Source organism: Styela clava, chromosome 2 (assembly GCF_964204865.1).
Source record: "Styela clava chromosome 2, kaStyClav1.hap1.2, whole genome shotgun sequence".
Taxonomy (NCBI): Eukaryota; Metazoa; Chordata; class Ascidiacea; order Stolidobranchia; family Styelidae; genus Styela; species Styela clava.
In genome coordinates this window covers 12,886,334-12,905,578 of record NC_135251.1, presented here as the reverse complement: position 1 = coordinate 12,905,578, position 19,245 = coordinate 12,886,334, and the positions used below count along the sequence as shown (strand labels likewise).

Sequence of the window (19,245 nt, the reverse complement as noted above, 5' to 3'; positions counted from 1 at the left end):
CTGTCTTCCGAGCATTTAATGGAGTCCAAGCGTTGCTGCTTTTTCAATTTTACGAGGGATGGATGTTCATCTGTTTTATCTTTGCAAGCAAAGAAATCTAATTATGAAGGAAAATGTGGGTAGTAGGCTTTGGGGAAGCTGACTACAGAGAGCGTCATTCATTGATAGAATTTTATATAGTCATCACACACATTCAGTGGTGTATTGTGTTTAGGGCTAGACATGGTTTTCTGAAATGATGGACTTGTTGTCAGTAAGAGAGAGATACAAAAGAGAACCCACTTTCAAAAATTTGAATCCCATCACTACCTAGGTCAACTACAATGATTTGGTATTCCTTGCTGGGATGATTTTGATAAGTTGAATATTTACAAGACACTGAAATCAAACCCATTTGCAGACAGACTAATTATCCCAATTTACAATTATTCATCAAACAAAATTTATGAAATACTTTTATTTACAAATGTATCATCACAAATAGTTTTTTACTCAATTTATAAAATTTTCAAAACTCCAACTCAAAGATTATTTGCGATTACTAAATCTAATCAATAATGCAGTCGGCAAAAGTTCATTGGTCAAATATTCAGATTTTGTTTGAATTCATAGCATATCTGGCTAACATTATAAACAACAGCATGGTTGACAAAAATATGTACAAAATAAGGTACTCCCGTTGTGTGTGTACCAGGTTAGGGCATAATTTTATTCCAATTTTTTTTATTATTTTAGTTCTATTACGAGTTTGGAACTGTTTGTGTTAGCCAAGTGAATATAGCCCCTGCCCGCCCGGGAAACAGCTTGAATAAGTCTATCATGTGAGACCAATGTTTAAACTGAGTTTTTCCAATCATTGACGTAGTATGCTGAAAAACACCGTCAGTTCCTAGGCAGTTTATTACAAGATGATTAATCGTATCGGATTGAAACCAAGGAAACCTCAGTCTTAGCAACATGTTATTTATTGTGCACTAAACAAAAAAAAATTATTTTGATAAATAACCTATTTCAATGCAATTACCAAGTTAGTTTTGCATCTTTTTTTGTAATGAGTCTGACTAAAAAATGTTCGAAAGGTTATGAACTGATAAAGATGATATGTTCTAACTAACATGTTTATCTCAAAGGCAGTGTGAAAAAAAAATTTAAACCTCACAATTAATTCTAAAACTATTATCTAAGTAATCTAAAGTATAAAAATCGTATCCGTGACTCATTTCGATGAATGTCAGGTAGTACAAAATTTCAATAAAATGCAAAGCACAATAAATTTTTATTAAGTTTGCATTTGCATTTATTGAAAATTTTGGTCCATGTGCGATTATTTCAATAAATGTTAAGGTCTGGATAATGATTTACTAACTAAGATTAGGCCGCATTTCCATACACATAGATGCAAATGAGGGCAGGTGTTCAAAAATCTAGTGATTCAAAAAACTTGCCAACGCAACCAAAAATGAACAAATAACAAAATGTGAAAAAGGAAATAAGTTTGGTATGGTTGAAAGTTGGAACACAGCTTTATTTCAATCACTTAAAACAAATTTACAGTCTTCACAAGAAGACATATCAAATATAGGGTTATTAGGATCTTTCAAGAAAATATATTAGCAAAAGATATCAAGTTAAAAAACAGCATTAACATGATTATTTGACAAAACAATTTGAAATTTGTCTCCAATAAATTTTCGTGGACAAGGTGAGTTAAAGCCAAGTAAATATTGAATCTTTAGTACAAATGGGGTTGACTAATTGGTCTGTTAATGATTGTCGTGGAAAAGAACTAATCCTAGCAAAATTGCATCTGTAAATGAACTTGTATGAACGAAATTCTAATGCGCAAACATTTCAAGGGAGATCTGAAATGTATGAAAAATATTTTGATCATCCCTAAATGTGTCAAAATTTTCAACATCATTTTTGACGTTTATCCACTGGTGATCTTTGGTATCTATATAATTGAAATACTGTGTCAGCAGCGCCTTTGCACTTTTCACAAAAACGTCAGTTTCTAAGGATATTCACTTATAGCAATACAAGATTGACTGATATAAGCAAAATTGTGATGTTGGTACATCAGTGGTTAACCCCAAGAAACAGAACATGAAAACAGGATGTTTGAAAACTAATTCAATCACAAGTGGTACATCAGTGGTTAACCCCAAGAAACAGAACATGAAAACAGGATGTTTGAAAACTAATTCAATCACAAGTATGCAACTTTGGAATGATCTAAACACAACAGAAAAATAAAATGCCATGGTTTCGTTATGTGTCGGGTAGCAAAATATATCAATGAAAGGACCCTAAGTACGGAATGACCTATCTAAATGGATGAAAATCATACTAAAATAGAAATATTGACTTCACTGAATAGAATGCAAATATAGACAATATAACATATAGTAGTTATGTATCAAAAGTAGCCAATTCATTTTCTTTAAAACTAAACAAAAATTGTTCACGACACAATACATTAATAAACAACTGCAAACTAAAATTGCAGAAAATCACTTTAATTTCAGAAAAATGTATTTCACTGAATAGTCGTCTCTTGATGAAAAATAAATTCAGAATGTTTTAATTCTTGGCGAACTAAAACAAGCTATGCTCCCAACAATTCCACAAATAATAGCCCTCAATAATAAAGAAAAACCTTTACGACATATTCTGCTAAAAAATCCTATACCAATCAGTCAGTGAAAGGCACCTTCTGAGCAAACATTCATATCATTCTCAAAAATTTGAGGAACTTTGTCGACATAACATATTATGTCACTTGAAGGTTAAAACACGTATGGCACAATGCGGTAGGGAACTCTCCTACAGTATTCATCCCATGCACGACCATGAACTTCTTGACATCTGACTTCGTCACGTAGAGCACGATGAGATAGAAGGCCGAACACGAAGATGGCGTATATCCATGGAAAGACATCCGAAAAACCTAGGAAAGGAAGATAAAATAGCATTTTATACAAAATATAATTCATTTTTTGTAGTTGTATCTATATAGAGATGACAAGTTTTTTGATCCCAAAAACAACACTTCAAATATTTCATATTTTTAAACTTACCACACATCAGCCCATATCCAATACCGAGGAGAATCTCCCCCAAATAATTTGGGTGCCTGACAAATCCCCAGTAACCGGATACAATCAGTCTTCTACCTCCTTTCCTGTATGGCGGGATGCTCTCCAGTGCTAAAAGATATAACATATATATATCAAAGACTAGAAATTGTGTACCAGGTTAGGGTTAGGCCATAACTTTATTCCGATTTTCCTTATTTTAGTTCTATTACGAGTTCAGAGACTGTCTGTGTTAGCCAAGTTAATATATCCCCCTGCCCATAGGTTTCGGTCCCTTTACATAACTTGATGTAAAGTAGGCAAACAACATTAGTTACCTCCATATTGGTACATACACTTCTGGAGTGCCGATATCTGAATATATACAAATACAATTAAATAACTTACCTGACAGACTTGGGTCATATGGGTTTTGCCTGAAATAAGTCTTCTGGTATCCTGAAAGCAGAACAAGAGCAACGCCGAGAACTGTTTAAAAAAATAGTATTAAAAAAACTGTCAGGTAAATTGACAGAAATAAAAATATCACAAAATACTCTTCTTTACCTGAGCTTAATTTTAAAATACACTAACATACAAAATACAGGTTTTGATAAGGCTTTTCTTGAATATATAGCAGACTTGCAGTAAAAATATCTCATTCGCTTTTCCCATCTCAGTTCAGACAAAGTGTCTGGACATCAAACTGAGGAATGAGTCAATTTGTTGATTGTTACGCATGAAATATCAAACTGAGATCTTTACCAGTAGGCTGTGGATATGTCAAACCCCATAATCAACGAAACAATGAGCAACAACAAGAAAAAATTCAAACGAAAAGTGTTAGGTCTTCTCTGCCACTTCTCCAGTTTTCCTTACCTAATAGAGCAACAGCAGTAACCAATATAGGTGTTGGTATGAGGGCAGCTTTTGGATGTTCAACAAGGTATCGAGCATGCATTGTATAAATGTACGGAACAATCACAAGGTTGCCAATCAATGTTTGGAAACCTAGGCCTTCGTACTTGATGTCGAAAGTGTAGATTGTTTGTGCCTGAAATAACAAAATATGGAAATTTGGATAGTGTGATATTGAAAGATGCAAAAATTTGCTCGCACACATTTCTTCCAAGTTCAAATATTGTAAGAATCGAGCCTTAATTGTATGCAAACAACATGGCAATACTGTATACAGATAAAATCAACTACGCCAGGGCACAGTTTATTTGCAGTGGGGACATTTATTCATAAAAACTATACTATTCTATATATTGAAAAAGGACAGGGTCCTAATAAACTCGCATTGTCTTCCAATGCTATAAATTTTCAATCAAATCAAATTTATATAGAAACTGCTCAAGGCCTCACTGTGGCTCATCAGGCATTTCAGAAGTATAACTGGCTGTATATATTTACTGTTCAACTTTTTCTGAAATTTACTTCTTACCTCATCCCAGAAGAAAACAAAGACGCAATAGAAGATCTGAAAACCAGAGACGACAGCCAATGATGGTCGGATTGTTCCGCTTTGTGCAAGCTCTTTTTGTAAGTATATGAGATTCATCAGAATCTGAAAAATGATGTCATGAGAATCTGGCACGTATATAAAATTGAGTTTTCACAGCAAACAAAGACCTTAATATGCAGCCACTGATACACTAGAAGCAAATATTATTGAGAAGGAACGAAATCATTATGGTTTAACATTGCCAACTTATACCTAAATCCATGTGAGAAAGCATAGGTCTGTAAAAATGCATACCGGTATACTGCAACAAATATACTATTGTTATAGTGAATCAGGGCCAAACTTATTTTTTAAATTTCATCACCACTGAAATGTTAGTACATTTTTGCGATAATTCATGCCACTAAAAAACATGACAAGTCACTTTGTGATGCTTGGACCAGTGGTTTGCTATATTCCCATTTTCCATTAGCTCAATTATATATAATAATATTAAATGATAAAAAATAACAATGAAATACCCATGCAGTAACTCCAGGTCTGTAGACGAGAAGTTTCAGTTGATAATATCTTCCAAATCTAGGATGCAATTCTCGTCCCATGAACACATCGTATATCGTGCATCCTGTGTTTGCTCGAGGATTCAATTCAGATTCACTGGCAAAGTATGACTGAAACAAAATACAGGACGAATGTTATTTCCATTAAAATAGTTCTTGATCCTCAGAAAAAAGGAGACTGATCTCTGAGTGAAGTCAGAGGAAATCACTTAAGCAAAAAGCTACTGAGACTAAGAAGAGGCAAAGTGTAGAATTGTGAGTTACAAATACCAAGTGATACGAGAATCAAAGCAGTTAATGTCAATATGACCAAGACAGCCAGGAGATGATAAATTGGTAGGTGACAGTAAATGGGTGGGTTTAACGCCTGAAAGTTTCTAAAAATTTTGTGTAAATAGGTCGAATTTCAAATATTGTCAAGTAGGGCTGTCCAAGCGAACCAAATATTCGAAATCGAATCGAATCGCAAATTATTCGAATCGTTTTTCGGCTAATTTTCGAATCGCTAAAATTAGGTACCTGTACATAAAGCGGAAACCACCTTTACGGGATGTTTTTCATCGGGCAAGCGGCGGCGCTCCGAGCTCAGACCACTCTCGCTCCCGGCTTAATTGGTTTCCCGATATTTCTCTTGCCTTCATTTTGTGATAAACATGTCATTACTAATGCCCGCTCGGTGGCACGTGATTAGTCATTTCATGCATGGTCATCGTAACAAGGTATAATTGGTCATGACGTTTTTGAGAGAGAACAAGGAGAAAAGGAGACAATTTAGAAAACGATAGTTCTATAAATAGAATCGATTTGAAGCTGTTGAGTTAGTTATCATAGGAACATGTTACAGGCAACTCAAAGCTGAAACAGGTGTTTTGGGATCCTTATGATGGCAATACCTTCTTTGAATGGAATTTGTAATTTCTTATGATGGCATTACTGTATTATCCATCTATATACCAAGACAAATAATTGCACTCTTGCATTTTGATGGCTGTTGTACACTAACAATATTATAGTCGTCAAATAATATTGTCATCAAACTAGCTTGGAAATTTTAAATGCAATTTTGAACTTTAGCAACAGTTTTATCTATATTGATGGCTGTTATTATTTTGCTGAAATTTACACAAAAAAACATAAGACTAGTGAATAGGATTAAAATAGCATCTACAGGCTTAACATGTCCTATTAAAACTGAATCCATCAAAATTGAGATTGCAATTTTTGAATAGTGCAATTTTTACTCTTAACACTCAACAGTTTTCGAGACCCAAATTTAGGAGTCCTCCAATTTTTTGACAAGTTCATACAAGCGTGTGAAAACATTGTATTGCAAAATACCAGCAGTAAGTAAGATGTAACTGCACATACGTTACCACAACATCGAAGGGCAGGCGTTTATTGTATAATAGAGATAGATTTAATATTGCGCAATAATATTCGATTATTAGATTCGATTCGGCGAAAATATTCGATTCGAATCAAAAAATTATTCGATTTTGGACAGCCCTATCAAATAGCGACTGAAAATGTCGTTTCGGAGATCATAAACTTCAAATTTTATCGACAAAATTTCATGTATTATAAGACTTTCATTAAAAACAAAATCACACAAGGAAATTTTCAACATTTTTTGTGCCTCACCTTGAAATGGATCAATATGTTGAAAACATAGCAAAATACAATTGAAGTGGTGGCAATAGGCAGCAATTTATCATAGATGATTGTGACAGGATACCTAAAATACAGCAGTGCTGAATATCCTAGAATTGTGAGCAGGAGAGTGTAGAAAGCTGAAAAAAATAAAAAATAAGTTTTATAAAGAGCGCAATGACGATTAAAAAAAAATATTTCTTGCCATGTTGAAATAAAACAAGAGTCCAAAATGATTTTGAATTGAGTGGAATTCGATAGTAGTATACTTTGAAATCTAGAACTTGGGAATAATATACAAGAGTTTCATTTAAAAAATTATCATTTTAGTATGACTAAAAAAACCATTTTATTTCTGAAAACTGCAAATAAAAATTAAAAACCAATCAAATCATTGTTCATCTCTACTTTTTTTTTTTCCGAATTTCAAAATCATTGAATATAGGTAGGACTTGTACATATTTTTTTTTAACATGATCTAATATTTTTACAATATCCCATATTTGAAAATATTATTTTTTAATATATTATTTTACAATGGTAAATTATTTTGTTTTGAACATCCCCAAGAGAAACTTTAAACCGTTCAAATTCTATATCACAAATGAGATCTTTTTGAATCATTGCCAGAAGTAAGATTGGTTTGAAGATAAACAACACAGTATCACCACATATAACAGAATGAGAATCATATTACATAGCCTACTACGGACCATTATTGGTATAACACGCTAACAAATAGTTTATCTGTGACTCAAAAAATGGAAAAAACATTCAAACCTATGAATATAAAAATGAAGAATAAACAAAACCTATTTCGAATGTAAACTACACTTGGCCAATAAAACGATACCACTATTGTTTTATTTTGAAGATGAGTCATTTTTGGTTTTGCATGAATAGGGTATTTTTCATGACGCCGCAGTTCAGACATAGACAAAGCAATAAGAATTTATGTTGTATATGTAGAAGTGGATAATAGTAAGACATGCAACTCTCAATGATAAATAGTATATACGGTAGCTGAGAAATGAAATTTGTAGAGTGCTACTTACCACTAATCCTATATTCCGTCTTGCTTCCAGAATATGTCCTTGGTCCTTCAACAATTTGTCCGAGAGGTAGAGAGTATACGAAGGCATGAAATAAAAAGTACTCGACAACGATCAGAATGGCAGTTGGATCGTAGTATGCCTTCAGAGTTTGGGGTATTTTGGTCAGTGAGAACTAAAAATGCAATATCGGCATGAAAAATGAATAATATGATAATAGACATATAGGTGGCCTTAATATGGTTAAGCATTGTTAACTGTGACAACATTGCAGATTCAAATCTCAGGGTCGAAACCCATGTCCACCTCCCCACCCTCGGTAAATCAATTGGGTTAGCGAAATGACGAACAGTAAAGACCCTGGTCCTTCCAAAATAGAGTAGCTTCATAGCAGTGGCTTGTGGAAAGCATTGTTCAAACCAAGAGGTGTATTGATACGTTGAATGAAAAACAAAAAAATCCAAATTTCTTATTCAAAGTTCAATAATAAATTTTTTTTAAACATATAAAACAAATGCATTATATACCTGCATTACCGTATATAATGAACTTCAGTGAAATTTGACATATGATATTTAATTCAGTCAAAAAAAATTGGGTTTGAATAACTTTTTTTAGATATTTTAATATGATCTTCTCGGCTGCAAAATAATATTATATGTTATGTAGTGTAATATATGTTATTATACTACATCAAACTCGGAAATTGGCAAAGAGAATAATTTATCATAAAAACATCGATGAATTCAATTTTGTGTATCTAATACTCCTGACATTATGAATTCAGATTACCGTATACAATTCACATTTGTTGTAAGAACAGCATGATAACAATGCAATGATTGCAAGTGGAGTAAACAGATACTGGAACAAAATTCCGAATGGTCCTCCAAACTCATATTCATGTCGAATCTGTTTCTTGACAGATTCAATTGTTTTCCTTGCTTCCAAAACTGCTGTGTCAGCTCGTTGTTTTGCTTCGTCGTTGTTGTCAAGTTTTTCCAACGTAATTTTGGACTGGTAGCTTCTGGTGGTAACCTATCAATAATAATAAAAGCATTGATGAATGTGAAACTGCTCGTCTTTTTCAATTTTTAATATCACTATACTAAAAACTAATGCACTCCTTATTTCCTGCCATGCCCGAAGCCATCAAGTAGTGAAGTATATGCAGCAGTACATATTGTTACCTGTACAATGTAGGGCGTGCATCAAATTTACCTTAGGGTGGATAATGTATAGCATTTCACTTCACATTTTACCCAATATGAAGATTTTTACAATATTTTAGAGCAGTTACAAAAATTTATGCATACATGGATACTACATATGCTTTAGATCCAAGTTTATAATAAACATACTTGCAGCATCTCAATACGTCCTGTTTTAATCTGCCTAAGGTTTCAGTAAAAATCTTATTATATACACACAACAACACAGATTGTGAATTCCCAGCAGAAAAAAATGTTGAGAAAAACCCAAATGTGAATATACTATCATATATTTTGTTGACATTTTAGATGAATGATTATTATGAATCTGCTTTGAATTACTGTATAATCACATCAGGTGATAGATTGTGTGTATAAGATAAGAATTCATGAAATCGATTGTTATATCTGGGATTAGAAATTCTGAGATAAAACTATCTCGACTATAAAGCAAATAAGTCACTTCCATCGTATGTTTGTGTCCAATAAAACTGCAATTATTATCATCGATAATGGCGGGCACAGAGCACTAAGATGAATCAATACCTGAAGAGGCATTAGTCAAGTTCAAGTGCATAGATTTGAATGTATGCTGACTGATATTGAACAAACAAGCAAATAGAGCAAAACGCAACATTGAGAAAATAGATAATGGTAAGATATTCTGGTTTGGCCTAAATTATCAAATTCCCATGACCCCACCTAACCCAGAAAGTAATAAATTGGGTAGGCAATGCCAACTGTAATGATATCGGCCCTTTCAAATCCTTTAACCCAAAGGACTAAACTTAAAAAAAACTTTTTCGAAAAAATGAGGAAAATATATATTTTCGACTTTTAAACAAATTTATCTTCTATTGAAATACTCATAGATGGCTTCAAACTTTGATTAGAAAAGCAGCTACTTATTTTTGATGATTTTAATTGAAATTTTTTTTTAGATATCAGTGGCTCCTTGTTTTGGTCAAGTCAGGGCCTTGCCCAGGGCCAGGAAACAGCATCATCTAAAAAAGTTTATTATTTAAACACTCTGTGAAATACAGATGTACAAACCTTTCTGACTTCTTCACCCTTTTGTTCAGTTGTTCTCATTCTGTCACTTCTAATCAAAGTCACTCTGGAAGGAGATAAATTGACTTTCGTTTCATCAGAGGATGAAGATGTAGTAGTTGAAAGTGACTTGTTAATACGACGAGTAACTTTTTTCTTCTCAGAAGTTGCAGCTTTTTGTCTCGGCTTTCTGGCAGGACTGCGTGCAGGCGACCTGGATCTCGATCGACGACCTCTTGATGGAGACTTGGATTTTCTCCTAAATGCAGATTCGTTCTGGAAAAAATAAAAAAATTGGTATAAATACTGGGGATTTAAAAAACTAATTTTGTAAACTTTAATTAGTCAATTTCCTATAAGATCCTATAAGGCAATTTCCTATAAATCTGAGTGAAATAAGTTTGGTTTAAAGTTTTAAAAACATTTCTTTTTATGAAGAAGCAATGAGACAATTTTCACGACAAAGCATAAAAAAGAGGTAGGGTGGTGCAGCCAGTCTGCGGACGAATTCATTCCAACCGCTATAAAACAAAAACCAACATTTCTAACCCGTTAATTTTTTTACCGTATGTGCATTGGCATTTATTCTACACACTACACCTCGAATTAACTATTTCTGACCGGGGGTTAAAGATACACAAACCACCAAAGTACGACACTCAGAAGACGAATTTGCGACCAAACGACCAGTGTGCGACCACGGATTTCAAGCCTCGAACATAGTTTCTGCTGCGTCGAGACTACAGCATACGCAGCCATGCGTGAAAAAATTGGGCTTCTAATTGCATTTCTGACTGTCATATATTTTAAGAATGTGGTTATTTCGAACACAACTCGTCAAATTACAAACAAAGCACCGCATCGCAGCAATCAAACACACAAAAACACGATGGTCGCAAATTGGTCGACAGAGATAATATCGACGTATTGGAAATGCGCACCCCCCCATTCCCCCTCCTTTAAATGTAGAAAATACGAAACTTTAGAGATGATTGAAAGAAGCACAATTCTACCCACCTGCCAAGTTTCATCTTTTTATCTCTTATATTTCTATGGAATTTCAAGCTTTCCTAAAGGGACAATGGGTAGTTCTTCGGTCGGGTTTTCGATCGTAACTTCGTTGTTTGTGGCCGCATTTTAGTGTAATTTCGCAGAGCTACGAAGGATAAGTGGTCGATAGTGCGTGAGAAATATTGTCGCGGTTCGTTAATTTTTTCGGCATTAATTAAATCGCTGAAGTTGATGGTCGCAAAGTGGCTAAGCCACCCTAGATTCAAGTAAGTAATTGCAGAATTGACTTCAACATCAAATAATAACATAAACTTCATATAGTTTCAAATCGCCCCTATGCTGCTATGAAATATTTTAATTTCGATTTTCAGATAACTTACAGATTACAAGATTCTGAGATTACTTTTCAAACTACTGAACTATTGGAAAATAAAAGAATTGGAGGTGTCTCTTATTGAAGCCATTGCTGCATTGCCAAAAACTGAAAATGCAATTAGATTTTGGGAACTGCTGAACTGGTCAAATTTAGCAGATATTGTGAGTCACCTTTTGGTATTACTGTATTATCTTAATTTAAACCAAGAACAAAATAATGGAGCAGTATACTTAAATAATAAAACTAAACTTACTTTAAGCAAACATGGCAATTAGGCATAGGTATTTTATATTCAGATTTTTGCAAATTTTGCTTTTGGAAAATTAAAAACAAATACCGAAATATTTCTTTTCGTACCTGCTCTTAGGTAAGATAAACCACTTAATTCTGCCTCAATTCAGCAATTGTTTGAGTCAGACAAAATAAAATTTTTATTAAATTCAAACAATATCTTTACATTCTTACCGCCAGATAGTTTAGAGGAATATCCATTTCGGTTCCATCTTCATACAGAACCTCGGCGGAATCATCATCCTCATTAATCTTTTTTATGGTGGCGTGAAAATACAACGAACTGCCTGGCCATCTTGCCATTACTTTATCTCCCTCCTTAAACCTCATCGTGTCGTTCGATAGTTACCTCTTTTTACAGTCCGTTGCATGTAAAATTATACTTAAGCCCAACGCTGGTTATATAATGAATTGCAGATATAGTTAATCAAAATATGAATGTCAAAAAAGAGCAAAATACACGCCCTTTGAAAACCCTCGATCGGGAAGAGAAAGCGGCGCCGTTTTGCTCAAGCGCACAAGTTTGCTTTGAATGGAATTTCGACCAATCATCGCCCGCGATTTTACTACACGATGATGACGTCTTGATAACAAAACAAAACTCACGCCTTATCATTTATTTTTTCACCCGGCGTCGGCACGCTCAAAGATCGAAAGTAACGCGCAATCAGTCAGTAATTTATTTCTTCACCATGCTGAAAGTACGAACACACTCTGGTTTCTCTTCATTACACGCATAAATCTTTCGCCTTTTACTAAAGATTTCTAATTGTTTCTAGTTTCGGGAAGTGACTGGCTTCTCGGCCTTTTGGCTAAGATCAAGTGTAGTATCTGTTCTTTTCGCTGTCGTCATACACCTTGTGTCTTAAGCGTGAGTAAAGTTCAGTGTGGCAATCGGGTCGTGAATGAAGCGCCGTTGTGTTATGATGTTGAGGCAACTAGAGGTGCTGAATAAAGGACATTATTAGACAGCCGCTAGTTGTGTTTTTTGGAATAAAAATACTTACACATTGGAATTAATATGTCATATTCAAAGATCGCTGCAACAACAAGCTCTAGTGGAATACCAATTGGAAATAGTAGACCACGATCTCTAATTGTTGAAGTAGAAGGCGACGCGGACTTCAACTCTTTATGGGACACCCTAAATCTAGCTCCACAAACCAAAGACTTTTGTAAGCAGATTAACGGACTTTTCGAAACTAAAAAAGGATTATGGATGCTATCATTCAAGCCCGGATCGGATTCGCAAATTTCAAGTTGTAGAGAGGCATTCCTATTGTCTACCGAAGGAATTATAGATTCACCCCATGGAAGGCTTTTGTTTACGTTACCATCGGGAACGCCCGTCCGCATATCTATTAAGGGAATACCAGACGAGACGCCGTTCATTAGGGCTGCCGAGGTAATTAACAAATTAAACTGTGGAAAATTAAAGAGCGCAACCAAGAACTGGCACAGAGGCACTACCATTTATAATGGCTATACAACTTTCATTATTGAAGATTTCGAGAAAGACAAACTTCCGGACTTTGTAACAATCGACGGAATACGGTGTAAAACCTATCTACCTAAAGATTTATACATCCCGACATGCGGCAGATGCCTCAAAAAAGGTCACAATTTTATGCATTGCGACAGCCCACCAGTATGTCGCTATTGCAAAGAGGAGGGGCACATCAAACGGGAATGTCCCGAATGGAACGAACGGCAAAGAAAAAACCTGCAAACTTCGTGGCACCTGCCCTCCAGGAAAACAATAACTACCAACGATAATACACAGAAACGACCAAACATAAATACCAAACTGGATGCCGGAATCCTATTGTCACCAAAAACTTCCGAAACGACGAGAGACGAAATACAGTCGCTTGGAGATGATTCAAACAAACCGCTTGAAGTTAAAGAAAAGAGAAATGAAAACATTGATATAGGGAAGGAAATAAAAGACTGGTCATTATCGGAGGACCCTGATTTGTCATCACCGCACCTATCACCACAGTCACCGATCATAAACAACGACAAAACAACTAAAAAGAAGGAAATCTCGACCACACCATACCGTTTGCCTAATCTGGGAAAAACGCAAGTTAAAGTATTAGTACATGACTACGAAACCAGAGACTTATCATCCTCATCAATATACTCGGATTTAATGGAAGCCTGTTCTGCACCAGCGTACTTAGAAAGCGAAGAATATAGCCAAGCCACAAAAAAGAAAAGAGAAAGAAACGAAATCGCAACATCTTCGACTTCAACTAACGCCTCGATAGAAACGCCTAACAAGAAACGGCAGGGATAACGGACTACAAAGGTAAAGTGGACGGTGGCAAACCACGAAATGTGAGTTTCATTTTACGTTTTTTTTTCTTATGACTACACATTACGTTTCGTTATTTGACAACGCTTAATTCAGTGGTTTCCTAATTGTTAGATATTCCGGCAGCAAAAACAAATAAAAATGGGAGATATACGAATAATATCACTCAACACAAATGGCATTCACTACCACTCAAAGGATGTGGAGACGTTTATTAAAAATGAGAAACCAGGTATATTGTGCATACAAGAAGTACATCGCGTTAACGGAAAGCTCTTGGAACACTGGGCATCCAATTTGGGATACTCAATATATTTAAATGCGTTAGAAAATGGCAAAAAACAAATAGGATACAGACAAGGAACAGCGTTTATGATAGAAGAGGGGATTGTAACGAACAATAACTCTCATATAGTACATATCGAACACAGATGTCATAGTATTGAGATAAGGATCGGCGACGATGCAATTAAACTTTTTAACATTTACGCTCCCGCAAAAAACGGCCTACCTAAAACTAACTTTTATCAAACACTCACAGAAATTTTAAAACCATACTCTGAAAACTTCTCCATACTGATCGCTGGAGATTATAACATAGTATTGAGCAAAAAAGATGTTCTAGACGCCACAAATTTTAACTTTGGACCACCGGAAAGAATATTTAGTACGTTTATTGATACAAATAACATCTCAGATACCTTCCGAACCAGATACCCAGATAGAATAATCTTTACCTACAAATGCCGATGGCAGAGTCGGAGACTGGATAGATTCTACCACTCGAGGGACCTTGACCACCTAATCAGGGGTATAGAGCACATACCAAACTATGTTGCAGACCATATTTTATGCCCGATGATAACTTTGAAAACTCTTGATAAAGTGAGATGGGGCAGAGGTTTCTGGAAAAACAATTTGACTTTATATACTGACAGAACGTACATAGAACTTATAGAAATAACTTATAAAGATTCCTTAACATACATAGAAAACTTCGACAACATACAGGACTGGTGGGACAAAACCAAAACAAACATCAAAAAACAGTCAATGACCTACGCAATATATAAAGCTAAACATAACAAAACAATTATAGGACAAATGCGCAAATGTTTGGACCAAGTAATTAATGAAGGGGGCAGCCATAACGTTATTAAAATAGACCATTTAACAAGAAATTTGAAAATATATCTAGAAAAGCAAAAACAAAGAGACGTCATGCTGGCGAATATGGAGAATCTGGAACAAGGCGAGAAGCCAACTAAAACCTTTTACAACAGGATAAAGAAAAGGGCAAAAGAGACGACAATAACAGAGATTGAATTAGAGGATGGTCAAATAGTGAAGGAGAAAGAACAAGTCATCACAGAAATCGAGAAATTTTACTCCGAATTGTGGGGATTCCCCGATAAAACAAATGAACAAGAACAAAATCTCTACCTCAACCTGATGGCAACAACCCAAATAGATGAAGCGGAGAACAATAATTTAGAGGCTAATGTGGGAGAAGAGGAAATCCTTAACACAATCAAATCCATGAGTAACAACAAATCCCCTGGACCAGATGGTTTTAGTAAAGAATTTTATTTGACGTTTTGGCCAATAATCAAAAAACAATTCACGCAACTGGTAAACAACATCTTCACATTTGGACAACTCCCTAAATCATCTTCTCTATCCCGAGTTAAACTCCTATACAAGAAAGGAAAAGAAACAGACTTGAAAAATTGGCGCCCTATCTCTAATTTGAATATGGACTATAAAATAGTAACAAAAATTTTAACAAAAAGACTCGAACTAGTTTTTAGTAGAATAATTAGCCCCTCCCAAAAAAGTACACTACCTAACATAAATATGACAGATGTACATTTTAACATAAACTCTATAGTGAGATACTGTACCAAAAAAAACATTCCTGGAACCTTAATCATGATAGATAACCTCAAGGCCTTTGACCGAGTAAACCATCGGTTTCTCATCAAAGTATTGGAAAAAGTAGAGCTTGGAAAAAGAACCCTCAAACTAATCAAAAATATCTATTCAAATATTAAAAGTATAGTAGACGTAAATGGGAAACCTAGTAAGGAAATCCAAATCCACAGAGGAATAAGGCAAGGGTGCCCGCTCAGCATGATCCTGTATACCATAAACTCGGAACCGCTTGCCAGAGCGATTAAACATAACCAACAGATATGCGGTATCAGATTAGGAATGTATGAACACAAACTAGATCAATACGCGGACGACATTACCTTTGCAGTGCAGAAACCATCTTCAATTCCCGCTATTTTCGAGGAACTAAAACATTTTGAATTGGCCACGGGACAAAACATTAACATGAATAAAACCGAAATTTTATGTATAACTAGGGACGCGAGACAAAAACTTCTCAATTCACCATACAGAATATATATGAAGGACACCGTAAAAATCCTAGGCGTTTACTTCGGAATAGACCAAATACGGAAAACCTGGGATGATAGCATCATCAAACTCACCAAAACCCTGAATTTTGTCAAATCACGACATCTCACGTGGTATGGCAAACTCAACGTAATAAATGCCCTGCTAGTATCATTAATAATTTTCCATGCTCGCGTTATTGAAGTCCCACCAAGTAAAATACAACAAATACAGCGTCTAATCTATAAGTTCTTTTGGCACCCAGAAAAAATTGAAGCAATCGCTAGGACAACTCTACAAAGAGGAAAAAAGGTCGGGGGTTTTAACACCATAGACGTCAAAGCAAGAATCAACGCATGCCAAGTGGAAAAAATGCGGGAACTTGTGAAAATGGAGACACCTAGCCAGTTCTGGCATTTCGAGGCTCTCTACTCTATCGGATCACAGATACGCATAATAAATCCGGAAGCATATACAAATTCTATGCCGCACAGCCTTGTCATACCATGGCACTGGAAAACGCTTGTAATCCTATTTAAACAAATTGATCAAACATTAAATGATTGGAAAACTATGAAGCTCAGGGATATATATCAGATTCTTAAAAAGCAAGACCTAACAAAAACGGAAATAAATTGGGAAGAAGTAAATTTAAAACAGCGCTACCTTAAAAACTACATCTCCAATGCAGAAAGAGTCTGTAGCTACAGAATAGTCCAAAATGGATACTTTTTCGGAAACCGTCGCAAAGGCACCTCACTCCGCCATGATCAATTCGGAAAAATTAGGATCCTAAATTGTAAATTTTGTAAAGCGAATTCGGACTCTACTGAACATATTTTCCTCCACTGCTCAAAAATAACCGAGCACATCCAATATTTACAAACTTGTTTGAACGCAATCAGCCAGCAAAAGATAAAAACTACAAACAAAAATATTTACTATAATAGCCACTCGGGACCACAACTTATAGCGACAAACAAACTCTTCGCTATTATGAAACGGGAAACAATAAAACTGAAAATAAAATTAGATATCGAAAACCGATATATTGGCCCTTTTGATATTGGCATAACAACAGCCACAATCAAAATGTACAAAGAATTCCTGAGCACTATAGAAAATAAATACGGAGATACTCGGTTGTTAGGAATAGTCCCAAACTGGAAGATAATCTTAAACGGATATGAGCGAGGCTAATATACGTAACATTAACCCAAGGTCATACCCCGCTACCCATAAATGGTAGCTTAGATAAGTCAATACCATCTACCGCCCCGTCGGAAATGATGAAACGGAAGCTTCGGGGGCGGCAATCATGCTATGTTCACAACCCCCTGACATACGTATGATTGCTGCATATGCAGCGATATGTTTATGAAGCGTATTACCGTTACAACTCGGACATGACGTATTGATATAATACCGATCCGATTTCACATCCGTACTCTCATCCGAAAGAAAAAAAAAAAAAAAAAAAAAAAAAAAAAAATATAAAAAAAAAAAAAAAAAAAAAAATGAAAGTACGAACACAGTAAAAATCACGGTAATTAGCGCGTTAAAATCACAGAATACCATGAATTTCAAAAATATGATAAATGGTGCAAGACCTAAGCGACATGGTAGTCGTTGCCATCAGAATGCTAAATTTAAAAGCTCTGTTTGAATGGCGATGGCAAATTCACGTAAAGCAGGCGGATGGCATATTCAGATTTATTTCTAAATTTTCTGGCGTTGTTGGTAGTTCAGAGACATTCCAGGTTTGATTTGTTTTGCAGTAAATGTGCCTATAATGTCATTGAGTATCGGTATCATTTACATATCACACCATGGGCCGCGATTATGATATACCGGGGCAATGAGTATATGTTCTCATTGATATGGGTTAGCATATAGAAAATTGTTTATTTCAGCTCCATATTCAGCATGACCGCGACAAAATAATCGATAAAAACTGATTATAGAATTAGGAATCACGAGTAAAACCTCAAGTATGGAGTAACTTTCAACTGCATTATCTGGTGATATTAATCATGATGTAGATGTACATAATTGATAATAATCGTATCTGATGTGTGACTGGCAAATGTCTGTCCAAAATGGGAATTATTCGGAGTCATGTCACCGGAACTTCGATGTGGAAATTAAAATAATGATATCTGACCACAGAAACGTTTTACAATATTGGTACATCTCAAAAATATCTGCAATATCTGTTATTCATGTTTGTGCACAACACAACTATATTATACCAAGTCCTCATTCACGTATGCAATCATCTTGTGTATGCACTCTAATAAGCATGTTCTCATGACATCCTTAAAACTCTTTAGAACCCTGGGGCGCTCTCATACCTACAAATTTTTGAACAAATTGTACCCACAAAATCTTGGAACAAAAGAAGTGACAACCAAAAGTGATCCAATAACAAAATTTGACTGATAGGCTACTTGATAACTACCTAATATCTGAACATAGCACCAAGCCGCCAATCTTCAGTAACTTCAATTTATAGAAAACTATGCTAAAGTAGGTCAACAATATAGATCCTAATACATTTTACCTCATTGTTGGAACACCTAGAAAATATCTGAAGTCACAAATTGCCATGTCCTATTTTTCATTTGTTTGTGCCCAACATACAAACCAGCTATCTAGCTCTCACTCACGTATGCATAATGCAACACCCATACTTTGGGTCATTGTCGTACCCACAAATCCCGACCCAGTCGTGCCACAAAACCTTGGAACAATAAGGAATAACAACAAAAAG

General features: G+C 35.2%; 1 protein-coding gene and 1 pseudogene across 1 annotated transcript; one reads left to right on the top strand and one right to left on the bottom strand.

Annotated features, from left to right (window-relative positions):
- Window positions 1-439: 439 nt before the first annotated feature.
- On the bottom strand, window positions 440-12,241 carry LOC120336709 (delta(14)-sterol reductase TM7SF2-like). The gene is made up of 11 exons (XM_039404444.2): window positions 11,921-12,241; window positions 10,072-10,344; window positions 8,600-8,845; window positions 7,811-7,982; window positions 6,747-6,895; window positions 5,067-5,216; window positions 4,525-4,647; window positions 3,957-4,131; window positions 3,486-3,566; window positions 3,081-3,209; window positions 440-2,950 (listed from the first exon to the last, which is right to left on the bottom strand). Exons 1-11 carry the CDS (start codon window positions 12,074-12,076, stop codon window positions 2,790-2,792), a joined length of 1,815 nt encoding a protein of 604 aa, XP_039260378.2. The 5' UTR covers window positions 12,077-12,241; the 3' UTR covers window positions 440-2,789.
- A 297-nt stretch (window positions 12,242-12,538) lies between these two features.
- Window positions 12,539-12,631, top strand: LOC144420156 (U2 spliceosomal RNA; annotated as a pseudogene).
- The last annotated feature ends 6,614 nt before the right edge of the window (window positions 12,632-19,245 follow it).

Coding starts and splice junctions, on each gene's coding strand:
- LOC120336709 (XM_039404444.2), bottom strand. CDS start 12,076: ATGAGGTTTAAGGAGGGAGATAAAGTAATGGCAAGATGGCCAGGCAGT. Junction 6,896..7,810: donor GACGGAATATAGGATTAGTG/GTAAGTAGCACT, acceptor TATTTTTTTCAG/CTTTCTACACTCTCCTGCTC. Junction 3,567..3,956: donor TACTGCTGTTGCTCTATTAG/GTAAGGAAAACT, acceptor TTTTTTAAACAG/TTCTCGGCGTTGCTCTTGTT.